This window comes from Salvelinus fontinalis, chromosome 17 (assembly GCF_029448725.1).
Source record: "Salvelinus fontinalis isolate EN_2023a chromosome 17, ASM2944872v1, whole genome shotgun sequence".
NCBI classification, from domain to species: domain Eukaryota; kingdom Metazoa; phylum Chordata; class Actinopteri; order Salmoniformes; family Salmonidae; genus Salvelinus; species Salvelinus fontinalis.
The window spans coordinates 2312394-2325785 of NC_074681.1; the positions used below are offsets into that span (position 1 = coordinate 2312394).

The 13392-nt window shown below is 40.9% G+C and overlaps 1 protein-coding gene across 1 annotated transcript in view; it reads left to right on the forward strand.

Annotated features, from left to right (window-relative positions):
* The window catches only part of LOC129813557 (myosin heavy chain, fast skeletal muscle-like), a 32666-nt gene that overhangs the window by 8857 nt on the left and 10417 nt on the right, over window positions 1–13392 (forward strand). The window contains exons 10-22 of the mRNA XM_055865868.1: window positions 1117–1220; window positions 1597–1735; window positions 3615–3733; window positions 3903–4052; window positions 4147–4317; window positions 4519–4822; window positions 6243–6307; window positions 6401–6488; window positions 6600–6717; window positions 8599–8722; window positions 8972–9108; window positions 11637–11892; window positions 12089–12331. Of these exons, the coding sequence (XP_055721843.1) occupies window positions 1117–1220; window positions 1597–1735; window positions 3615–3733; window positions 3903–4052; window positions 4147–4317; window positions 4519–4822; window positions 6243–6307; window positions 6401–6488; window positions 6600–6717; window positions 8599–8722; window positions 8972–9108; window positions 11637–11892; window positions 12089–12331 (2018 nt within the window). The remainder of the gene's footprint in view (window positions 1–1116; window positions 1221–1596; window positions 1736–3614; window positions 3734–3902; window positions 4053–4146; window positions 4318–4518; window positions 4823–6242; window positions 6308–6400; window positions 6489–6599; window positions 6718–8598; window positions 8723–8971; window positions 9109–11636; window positions 11893–12088; window positions 12332–13392) is intronic.

Consider the following 13392-nt stretch of genomic DNA (forward strand, 5'->3'; position numbering starts at 1 on the left):
GATATTGTAAATTCCATTTATATGCAGATGACACAGTTATGTACTCTATTGCTCCAACAGCGGATCAAGCTTTAATGCAGATGGAGTCTGATTTTAGGATACTACAGGGGTCTCTTTTACAGCTTAAACTTGTTCTAAACGCTAAGAAAACAAATGTCATGTTTTTTTCTAGGTCTAAACTCTCAGTTAGAAACACGTTTGTAATCACTAGCTTGGATGGTACTCAAATCAATAAGGTCTCTGCATATAAATACTTAGGGGTATGGTTAGATGATAGGCTTTCTTTTAAAAAACATGTTACTGAATTGGGAAAAAAGCTCAAATTCAAGATAGGATTCCTTTACAGAAACAGGGCTTGTCTGTCCTCTGTAAATAGGAAAAAAATTGTGCAGGCTACTTTTATGTCCGTTTTAGATTATGGTGATATTATCTATATGCATGCATCGGCAAACACATTAAAACCACTGGATGCTATTTACCATTGTGCACTCAGGTTTATCACGGGTGATAGTTACAGAACTCATCACTGTATCCTATATCAACATGTGGGTTGGGTCTCTCTATCTGTGAGGCGAGAGCAACATGCTCTATTGTTTATTTATAAAGCACTTCTTTTAAAACTACCTCCATATATATCATCATTAATTTCCACAAGATGTACTAATTTTAAAACCAGATCACAGATGTGGATTACTTTAGAGACTCCTGTGGTCTCCACAGAGTTGGGTAGGACTGCCTTCAGTTCCTTTGCACCTTATTTATGGAACAAACTGCAGATCCAACTTAAGTTAGACACTCTGGTGTCGCTTGCCCATTTTAAAATGTTTATGGAGGATCAATATGATGTTGTCTGTGATTGTTTCTGTTGAATTGTGTATGCTTTGAAATGTTCTTGTCTGTATGTCTAAAACTGTACATGTCAACAAGTTTACACAGGGCACAGCCGTAAAAGAGATCCAGGTCTCAGTCTGTTTTCCCTGTTAAAATAAAGATTTAAAAAATACTACATATATCCCTGAGTATATCGACTGACTAAAGGAGGGTGAGATACCGTAAAGGTAGGACAGTGGAATACGACGAGATTTAACTGAGAAGCCGTTTCTCCGTTGTCCACAGAAATGACGCTCATCACCACCAACCCCTACGACTATCCCATGATCAGCCAGGGTCAGATCACTGTGGCCAGCATCAACGACAAGGAAGAGCTGGATGCCACAGACGTGAGTTATACAAAGGGTTAACCAAAATCTAGACATGGAACGAATAGGAACATTGTGCAATTCCAACTTGGTGACAGCTGGGCACCTTTGAGTTAGTTAGACATGTGTCCCAAGGCACTCGTCATGCCTCCACACTTCACCTTTAGGTAAAGTAAGACATCCACAAGAGAGTGGCACTAAATGTCCTGTGGAACTGTGTAAAACTGCTTTTGTCCTGCCACATCATAGTGTTGGCCAAAAGTAATCATGTGGAACAGAGAAGCCAGTCAATTCTATCCATCACGTTTGTTCTGGAGTGAGCACAGAACTGTAGTGTAGTGTAACTGAGCAAACTACTGTTGAGTTCATCACTGTTGTACTTCCTCTCTAATTCCAGGATGCCATTACAATCCTGGGCTTCACTAATGATGAGAAGATGGCCATCTACAAGTTAACAGGAGCTGTAATGCATCATGGCAACTTGAAATTCAAGCAGAAACAGCGTGAGGAGCAGGCCGAGCCAGACGGCACAGAGGGTGAGTCACACTCATAGATATACAGTTGAAGTCGGAAGTTTACATACACTTAGATTGGAGTCATTAAAACTTGTTTTTCAACCACTCCACACAATTCATGTTAACAAACTATAGTTTTGGCAAGTCGGTTAGGACATCTACTTTGTGCACGACACAAGTCATTTTTCCAACAATTGTTTACAGACAGATTATTTCACTCTGTCACAATTCCAGTGGGTCAGAAGTTAACATACACTAAGTTGACTGTACCTTTAAACAGCTTGGAAAATTCCAGAACATTATGTCATGGCTTTAGAAGCGTCTGATTGGCTAATTGACATCATTTGAGTCAATTGGAGGTGTACCTGTGGATCTATTCCAAGGCCAACCTTCAAACTCAGTGCCTCTTGGCTTGACATCATGGGAAAATCAAAACAAATCAGCCAAGTCCTCAGCAAAAAATTGTAGACCTCCACAAGTCTGGTTCATCCTTGGGAGCAATTTCCAAACGTCTGAAGGTACCAAGTTCATCTGTACAAACAATAGTACGCAAGTATTAACACCATGGGACCACGCAGCCATCATACCGCTCAGGAAGAAGACGCGTTCTGTCTACTAGAAACTAAGGTACTTTGGTGCAAAAAGTGCAAATCAATCCCAGAACAACAGCAAATGACCTTGTGAAGATGCTGGAGGAAACAGGTACAAAAGTATCTATATTCACAGAAAAACAAGTGTTATATTGACATAACCCGAAAGACCGCTCAGCAAGGAAGAAATCCCTGCTCCAAAACTACCATAAAAAAGCCAGACTATGGTTTGCAACTGCACATAGGGACAAAGATCATACTTTTTAGAGTATCTGGTCTGATGAAACAAAAATAAAACTGTTTGGCCATAATGACCATCGTTATGTTTGGTGGAAAAAGGAGGACGCTTGCAAGCCGAAGAACACCATCCCAGCTGTGAAGCACGGGGGTGGCAGCATCATGTTGTGGGGGTGCTTTGCTGCACTTCACAAAATAGATGGCATCATGAGGGAGGAAAATTGTGGATATATTGAAGCAACATCTCAAGACATCAGTCAGGAAGTTAAAGCTTGGATGCAAATGGGTCTTGTAAATGGACAATGACTCCAAGCATATTTGCAAAGTTGTGGCAAAATGGCTTAAGGACAACGAAGTCAAGGTATTGGAGTGGCCATCACAAAGCCCTGACCTCAATCCTATTGAAAATGTGTGGGCAGAACGGAAAAAGCGTGTTCGAGGAAGGAGGCCTACAAACCTGACTGTTACACCAGCTCTGTCAGGAGGAATGGGCCAAAATTCACTCAACATATTGTGGGTAGCTTGTGGAAGGCTACCTGAGACATTTGACCCAAGTTAAACAATTTAAAGGCAATGCTACCAAATACTAATTGAGTGTATGTAAACTTCTGACCCACTGGGAATGTGATGAAAGAAATAAAAGCTGAAATAAATCATTCTCTCTAATATTATTCTGACATTTTACATTCTTAAAATAAAGTGGTGATCCTAACTGACCTAAGACAGGGAATTTTTACTAGGATTAAATGTCAGGAAATGTGAAAAACTGAGTTTAAATGTATTTGGCTAAGGTGTATGTAAACTTCCGACTTCAACTGTACAATTTGTAAAGCGTTAGTCCCATTCCCCAAAGTAGAAATAGAAATGGTAAAACAGACAGTACCACATGGTTGTCAGGTAGGAGATACATGATGGAGACTAAATTCCAACCTCCACAAATTATTTGAAACAAGGGATGAGGATGAAAATCAAAACCAATCCCACAAAACAGTTGGACAAACTATTTTGTCAGTGTAACATCAGAAACAAGCGATCTGAGTGCCTGAGTCTGTTGATGTTGGTTCTCTCTCCAGTGGCTGATAAAATCGGTTACCTGCTGGGCCTGAACTCAGCTGAGTTGCTGAAAAGTCTGTGCTACCCCAGAGTGAAGGTTGGCAACGAGTACGTGACCAAGGGACAGACTGTGCCTCAGGTAAGGTAGTCAAATCAGTGTCAACCACTTTCTGAGCACCGGAAATTCTGTTGGGGAAGAGTGCATAGCTTTTTCTTTTTACAGTACTTTTGTTTTTCCAAGCGCTTATCACCTCATTACTAGACATGATCAATATCTCATGTATTCATTTGAGGTATTATCTTTGCAGGTTTATAATGCAGTCATGGCTCTGGCCAAGTCCATCTATGAGAGGATGTTCTTGTGGATGGTCATCCGTATCAACGAGATGTTGGACACCAAGAATCCAAGGCAGTTCTATATCGGTGTGCTCGACATTGCCGGGTTTGAGATCTTTGATGTGAGTATGAGACCAGAACAAGACAATGAGTTGTGATTGAGAGGGATTACAGCCTTGTACGATGAAATGATCCCTTTTGAAATTCCTTCAACAGTACAACAGCATGGAGCAACTGTGCATCAACTTCACCAATGAGAAACTGCAACAGTTTTTCAACCACACCATGTTCGTCCTGGAGCAAGAGGAGTACAAGAAGGAGGGAATTGTCTGGGCCTTCATTGACTTCGGCATGGACTTGGCTGCCTGCATTGAGCTTATTGAGAAGGTAAGCTGTCTGTGAGGATTCTAATGGACCACAACAGCAAAGCTCATAGCGAGTGATGTGTGATATATTATCACAGAGGTATAACGTATCTGACGATTGAGAACTTAATATGTCTCCATATATGTGACCCTAAAGGAATATAATCCTATAATAGCATGTTTGCTAAAGGAATAAATGTCTCTTAAATCTCTTTTCGTAAAGCCATTGGGCATCTTCTCCATCCTTGAAGAGGAGTGCATGTTCCCCAAGGCTTCAGACACTACCTTCAAGAACAAGTTGAACGACCAGCATCTTGGCAAAACCAAGGCATATGAGAAGCCCAAACCTGCCAAAGGCAAGGCAGAGGCCCACTTCTCTCTCGTACACTACGCCGGCACTGTGGACTACAACATCACTGGCTGGCTAGAGAAGAACAAGGACCCCCTGAACGAATCAGTTCTTCTGATGTACGGGAAGGCCTCAGTCAAACTGTTGGCTGCCCTGTACCCTGCTGCCCCACCTGAGGGTAAGACTAGCATCACGTCAAAAGATTTAACTAAGCACCAGTTACAACTCAGACCCACATTTTCCTTAAAGGAATATTTCAGGATTTTGGCAATGATACCATTTATATACTTCCCCAAAGTCAGATGAACTTGTGGATACCATTTCTATGTCTCTGTGTCCAGTAAGAAGGAAGTTAGTTATGTTTATTATCTATCCTGCTGCCAAGCCACTTTACCATAACTATAGACCCAGTCGGTATTAGATAGAACGTCACCGCCCCACCCGCCTGTGGGGAAAACAACATATGGTTACCTAGGTTACCCCATTGGCTCAAAGTAAACACTTGGCCTTTTTCAAACTAAATTTACATTTTGTCTGCTTGTGTTAGTCAATTACAAAACGACATTTATGCAAAGTACAACATGTGTAAAGATTTATTTTCAACATTGCCTGCTCCAGAGTGTTCTGACTACTTTCAATAATGTAATATTGTAGGGCTTCCCTCATGCCCCTTTTCATGACGTTGCTAGCAGCCACACGAGTGAGTGGATGCTAGTTAGCTACCAACCTAGACCAACAATACAAACAGACTATACAGCCACATGAGTGAGTGGATGCTAGTTAGCTACCAACCTAGACCAACAATACAAACAGACTATACAGCCACATGAGTGAGTGGATGCTAGTTAGCTACCAACCTAGACCAACAATACAAACAGACTATACAGCCACATGAGTGAGTGGATGCTAGTTAGCTACCAACCTAGACCAACAATACAAACAGACTATACAGCCTCTGGTAGTGAGTGGTGTTACAAAACAGACTTTACTAAACTAGTGAAATGTCTTACGGGTGATGACATGTTTTCCACACATAAAGCTACGTGTAGCCTAATTGGACCCCAGGTCCCCACATTTCCCACACCGTATAGCCAGAAAGCACAAGGATCTTCTTGCAGGATCTATCCAGGTCTGGATGTTTGACCTGGTTACAACACGGGAAGCTTTTCGGGATGTTTTGTTATTTCTGTATAACAAAAGATTTTACACGGGGATCAATGGGATTTTTATTTTTGTTTTTCCCCAATTTGTGGGTGTGGTCGATGGGGAATTCAGTATTATTACGTTCATATTGACTGACGATATGTACATATCTACCTCAATGACCTTGTACCCCTGCACATGGACTCAGTACTGGTACCCCGTGTATATAGCCAAGTTATTGTTACTCATTGTGTATTTCTACACGTCATTTTTTCTATATTTTTCTCTCTGCATTGTTGGGAAGGGTTCACTGTTGGTCTACAACTGTTGTTAAAGAAGCATGTGACAAACACAATTTGATTTGACTTTGAACGTATCACTATTTCTCAGGGTTATTCAGATAAGAGTGTTTATCGAGTTTATAGGTATCTTTTACTTTCCCCTCATTTGAACAGATACAACCAAGAAAGGAGGCAAGAAGAAGGGTGGTTCCATGCAGACTGTGTCCTCCCAGTTCAGGGTGAGCTTTTGAAATGTGTAGATTCAGTCCTTCAAAAGGAGCCTTGACCATGATAAATGTTTTCTGAGGAAATGGTTTGTAACCCTCTTACAGGAGAACTTGGGCAAGCTGATGACCAACTTGAGGAGCACTCATCCTCACTTTGTGCGCTGCCTGATCCCTAACGAGTCAAAGACTCCAGGTGTATATTGAGTTAAATATGACATCTTATCAGTACAGTATCACTAACCTTAATCATCTGAATCTTTAACCTGTTAATGAATATTAAAAGAGACTTGGTTTGTTTTACCAGGTCTGATGCAGAACTTCCTGGTTATCCACCAGCTCAGGTGTAATGGTGTTCTGGAGGGGATCAGGATCTGCAGGAAGGGCTTCCCCAGCAGAATCATCTATGCTGACTTCAAGCAGAGGTACATGCATACAAACACTAATGCACACACACACGCAGGCAGACAGACAATTTCTGCTCCAAGTGTTTCCCGGCATCAGAATAGGCTCAGGGATTGACATTCACTTTTTTAGCAACTTATCCTACTTCGGACAAGCAGGACTGATTTTTATTTATCCAAAGGGCTCAAGTCACTTAAAAAAGAATCTGTGAAACCATGGGCCAAAAAGGTGACTGGAAGCTGTGTTGTATGATGATGCAAGGAACCACTGAGAGCTGTGTTGTATGATGATGCAAGGAACCACTGAGAGCTATGTTGTATGATGATGCAAGGAACCACTGAGAGCTGTGTTGTATGATGATGCAAGGAACCACTGAGAGCTGTGTTGTATGATGATGCAAGGAACCACTGAGAGCTGTGTTGTACGATGATGCAAGGAACCACTGAGAGCTGTGTTGTATGATGATGCAAGGCACCACTGAGAGCTGTGTTGTATGATGATGCAAGGCACCACTGAGAGCTGTGTTGTATGATGATGCAAGGAACCACTGAGAGCTGTGTTGTATGATGATGCAAGGAACCACTGAGAGCTGTGTTGTATGATGATGCAAGGAACCACTGAGAGCTGTGTTGTATGATGATGCAAGGAACCACTGAGAGCTGTGTTGTATGATGATGCAAGGAACCACTGAGAGCTGTGTTGTATGATGATGCAAGGAACCACTGAGAGATGTGTTGTATGATGATGCAAGGAACCACTGAGAGCTGTGTTGTATGATGATGCAAGGAACCACTGAGAGCTGTGTTGTATGATGATGCAAGGAACCACTGAGAGCTGTGTTGTATGATGATGCAAGGAACCACTGAGAGCTGTGTTGTATGATGATGCAAGGAACCACTGCCCCATTACCACTGCTGGTCTCTGATCCCATGTATTATATCTCCTGGCAATGTGGCCATGAGCAAGGCACTTAACCCACAACAACTGACAGGAAACAGTGGAGATCTTGACAGCATAGGAGTTACTTGTCAATTAGGCTTTTCTAATAATATTTTATTTACGCTGTCTGAATTACATTGCCAGTATTGAATAGAGGAGAGCCCAGCTTTTCCAACGGTCAGAATAATTTCTCAAAACCTTATTTTTAGCACTTGAGGAAAAACAGGAGCATACAGCATTGGTTTCTGCACACCCGTATCAACTGCGTGTTGCCATTTACGTTCATACAGTATTGACGGTGGAACACTTTTTAGGATATCAGACATGACAATTGACATTAATACATGGTAAGATTAGGAGACAGTGATTAGGAGGCAGTGATTAGGAGACAGTGATTAGGAGGCAGTGATTAGGAGGCAGTGATTAGGAGGCAGTGATTAGGAGGCAGTGATTAGGAGGCAGTGATTAGGAGGCAGTGATTAGGAGGCAGTGATTAGGAGACAGTGATTAGGAGGCAGTGATTAGGAGACAGTGATTAGGAGGCAGTGATTAGGAGACAGTGATTAGGAGACAGGGATTAGGAGACAGGGTGCCCCCCGGTGATGCGTTGGGCAGATCCCAGCACCCTCTGGAGAGCCCTGTGGTTGCGGGCGGTGCAGTTGCAAACGGTACGGTTGCCATACCAGGCGGTGCCCGACTGGATGCTCTTAGTACGCAACCCATATACCTCAGTGTGCACAACAAATCGCATCCAGAGGACACTTCGATCAAATTCTTCTGAGTAGTCTAAATGCTTGATATTGTGATCTTTTTCAATTCTCCATTCTGACAACTTAAATCTATAATCTGCTTGTCCCCCCAAAAATGTACTTGCCTCGGACAAGTGCCCTGAGGATTACCATTTACTTCATTTAACCAACCTATTGCAACTTGACACGTGTTAAAAATGTCTCCTCATTCAGGTATAAAGTACTGAATGCCAGTGTCATCCCAGAGGGCCAGTTCATGGACAACAAGAAGGCTTCTGAGAAGCTGCTTGGGTCCATTGATATAAATCACGAGGATTATAAATTTGGACACACCAAGGTCAGTCAAATATCCCCAGCCATGGCTGACAACAAAACACAACAACAAAAATGTAAACCACAATGTAACTAATGGAGTATAAAAGGTGGAAAAACATTGTAGTGTATTTGTTTTGTTTTTCAAAGTCAAACATTACTAATAATATAGAAGAAAAACTAAATCAGTCTACTGGTGTTGTTCCCCTCTTTTGATTCAACCCTTTCTATGTGTTACCACCGTGGTTCCATTGACCATGTTAACCTGTTTCAGGTGTTCTTCAAAGCCGGTCTGCTGGGTGTCCTGGAGGAGATGAGAGATGAGAAGCTAGCAGCTCTGGTCGGCATGGTCCAGGCTCTCAGCCGTGGATTCCTCATGAGGAAAGAGTTCACCAAGATGATGGAGAGGAGGTGAGAAATAGTGGACATTTTGGCAAAGCTTTCTGTGAACCACCTGTATGTAATGCATTATGATTACATACTGTATATGATGTGAGTTGATCAAAATGAGAAACAAAGTTTGGAACGCTGTTCAATTTTCCTTTAAATTTGTGCCTCATGAACTTAGCATAACCTGTCAGTCCTTAAATCAAGAATGGTGTTTATGAATTTACGAAGGGTTGGGCAATTCCATGGAAACGGAAACTCCGACTTTTAACTTTCACCTTTCACGAGCCTCTACCCCGGGTCCGGGAGCACCCCCCCACACACACACACACTGATTAGCATCGCTAGCATAGCGTCAGAATTAAATAGTAGCATCTAAATATCATTAAATCACAAGTCCAAGACACCTAATGAAAGATACAGATCCTGTGAATAAAGCCACCATTTCAGATTTTTAAAATGTTTTACAGGGAAGACACAATATGTAAATCTATTAGCTAAACACGATAGCAAAAATCACCATTTTTCTTTGTCCACCATTTTCTCTCAACACCAGTAGCTATCACCAATTCGGCTAAACTAAGATATTGATAGCCACTAACCAAGAAAAAACCTCATCAGATGACAGTCTGATAACATATTTATGGTATAGGATAGGTTTTGTTAGAAAAATGTGCATATTTCAGGTAGAAATCATAGTTTACAATTGCACCCACCGTCACAACTAGACTAGAATAAATACATAGAGCAACGTGTATTACCTAATTACTAATCATCAAACATTTCGTAAAAATACACAGCATACACTAATCGAAAGACACAGATCCTGTGAATACAGACAATATTTCAGATTTTCTAAGTGTCTTACAGCGAAAACACAATAAATCGTTATATTAGCATACCACATGTGCAAACATTACCAGAGCATTGATTCTAGCCAAAGAGAGCGATAACGTAATCATCGCCAAAATATATTAATTTTTTCACTAACCTTCTCAGAATTCTTCAGATGACACTCCTGTAACATCATATTACAACATACATAGAGAGTTTGTTCGAAAATGTGCATATTTAGCCACCAAAATCATGGTTAGACAATGACAAAAGTAGCTCAGCTGGTCAGAAAATGTCCTGCACCATATTAGACAGTGATCTAGTCTTATACATAAATACTCATAAACTTGACTAAAAAAATACAGGGTGGACAGCGATTAATAGACAATTTAACTCTTAATACAATCGCGGAATTACATTTTTTAAATTATCCTTACTTTTCAATACAGGTTGCGCCAAGTGAAGCTATAGCAAACAAGATGGCGGCATAAATGTTTAACATTTATCGACAGAAACACGATTTATCATCATAAATTGTTCTTACTATGAGCTGTTCTCCCATCAGAATCTTGGACAATGAATCCTTTCTTGGGTCTAATCTTCTTTTGGTCGAAAGATGTCCACTTGTCCGTCGAAATGCCCACTAACGTACGACCGGGACCCCGAAACGTGCCCGGAGCTTCAAAGTCTATTACAAAGCAATGCCTCAAAATCGCACTAAACGGATATAAATTGCTATAAAACGGTTTAAATTAACTACATTATGATGTTTCTAACACCTATAACAAGTAAAAAGATGACCGACGCTATATTACTGGCTAAACCAATGCTTGGAAAAAGGCCAGTCAGATATCCTTCTTGCATTGAGCGCAGTGTCCAAAGGAACGCTACTTCCGGTATTTTGTCATTTATAGAGCCAATGATTGCGCAATCGACTCCATTCAAATTGTCACCACTTACTGACATCTAGAGGAAGGCGTGGGCAGTGTTTGTATCTCATAGGATTAACAGAGACTTTAAAAACTGATCTGGAACCAGAGGCCAAGATGTCTAAATCTCACACACTGGGAGGAAAAGTGCTGTAGAATGAGTTCTGTTTCACTCAGAGACATAATTCAAACGGCTATAGAAACTAGAGAGTGTTTTCTATCCAATAATAACAATAATATGCATATTGTACAAGCAAGAATTGAGTACTAGGCAGTTTAATCTGTAGAGACAATTATGCTAATTTGAAACAGCACCCCCTATAGTTGCAAGAAGTTAAAAATGTATGCCTAACAAAAAACGTTCTCAAAATTTAACAAGCCATACTAATATATGCACAATGATGGCTTTCAAGAATGTATACAGCAAATAAAACATGTAAAATGTACTTGAAAAACTGTGCCTTTGGAAATTTTGGTAATAGAATTACCGTAAAATCTAATTTCGTTTTATTCTGGTAACTAACTTTGTATTTGCACAGTTCTTCCTGTAAATGTGTTTTTGTAAAATGTGTCCTTGTGCATAGAGTTGTATGGTTTCTTCAACTTTGAAATCAATAGTTTTCGTTTAGTAAATATTTTAAAGTTAAAAACCTGCCATTATCATGCCTGGTTACAACTGTATACCAAAAGTGGGACGGGGCTCCATTTTTTTTAATTCTTTGATTCCTAGAATGTATCTTTAAAAAAGCATGTCACTCACCATGCCACTCTATCCTTTCTGTCGGCCAGAGAAGCCATCTTCTCCATCCAGTACAACATCCGCTCATTCATGAATGTGAAAACCTGGCCATGGATGAAGTTGTACTTCAAGATCAAGCCCCTGCTGAAGAGTGCTGAGACTGAGAAGGAGCTGGCCAACATGAAGGAGAACTATGAGAAGATGAAGACAGACCTGGCCAAGGCTCTGGCCAAGAAGAAGGAGTTGGAGGAGAAGATGGTGTCCCTGCTGCAAGAGAAAAACGACCTGGCACTCCAAGTCACATCTGTGAGTGAGCAACAACCCTCAAAGGGAACATTTACAAACACACGCACACACACTGTGAAAGAAGTATGTGGCTAACTCACACTATGAATATATTTAATCCATTTATATTGATTTGCTCTGATCTATGACTAAATGATGTCTATATTTTAATATACAAAGTGAGGCCTCTGATTTTTTTCTCCTGTTCTGAAACCAGGAAGGTGAGAATCTGAACGATGCCGAGGAAAGGTGCGAGGGGCTCATCAAGAGCAAGATCCAGCTGGAGGCCAAACTCAAAGAGACGACCGAGAGGCTGGAGGATGAGGAGGAGATGAATGCTGAGTTGACTGCCAAGAAGAGGAAGCTGGAGGATGAGTGCTCTGAGCTGAAGAAGGACATTGATGACCTGGAGCTCACCCTAGCCAAAGTGGAGAAGGAGAAGCACGCCACTGAAAACAAGGTCTCGTGTTTTTACCAGAGACAGTCTAACCACCAAACAATAATCAACTCAAAATATAGTTTAACAGAAATGGAATTCAAGTCGTATTGTGGGTGCAAGAAAAATGAAAAATTGTTGATTTTCAGTTGCGGAGTACACCCCACACTCATGTTCCCCCCTCGTTTATGAATTATATTCAGTACACTGGCATGGTGTACACCGGTTGAATATATAGTACAGAACTTGTTGACACATTTCTAATCTGAATGAAATGAATGTCATATACAGGTAATTGACTAAATAAAACACTTGAGTGAATGAGGGATACAAAGTGTATTGAAAGCAGGTGCTTCCACACATGGTTGGTTCATGAAAAAATGAAGCAATTAACATCCTATCATGCTTTGTGTCATGTATAAAAATTCCCAGTAGTCAATTATTTTGGCTACCACGGTTAGAAGAGATCTCAATGACTTTGAAAGAGGACTCTCAAAGGAGCATGGGGTTTTTAAAGGGTGTGTGTATGTGTTTGCGTATCTTAGTGCCCAGATCTCAACCGGATTGTGTCAGGACCCGGTGTGAGAAAGTCACTAATAATCGGCAGAACCCAGAAGATGAGGCAGACACAGCAGTACTAGAGACGGTGGTTTAATCAAAGGAAAGATCTTCCGGCAAAAATATAAATCTACAACGTCCAAAACAAAAGCCAAGAGACAAAAATAGATATCTTCAAAAATACAAAGAAAATCCACAAAGTGGTAAGAACAGCAAGGGAAAAAACAAACCTCAAAAGACTAATCCAAAATAAACAAGAACAATACCAGAGAATCTCTGGAAACTCCAACAAGAGAAAAAGTTAACAGCAGGGCTGGGTGCTAACGTACAAACACTGAGCAAAGAACTGATGAACACACAGGGTTTAAATACCCAAACAAGGGAACGACCTACAGGTGCAAACAATAATTAGAGCAAGGAAAAAACAAAAGGTTCAAAAAGGTGCAATGGGGACATCTAGTGACCAAAACCTGAACAGTCCTGGCCAAAACCTGACAAATTGAACACTTATAGGAGATTCTGGTGTG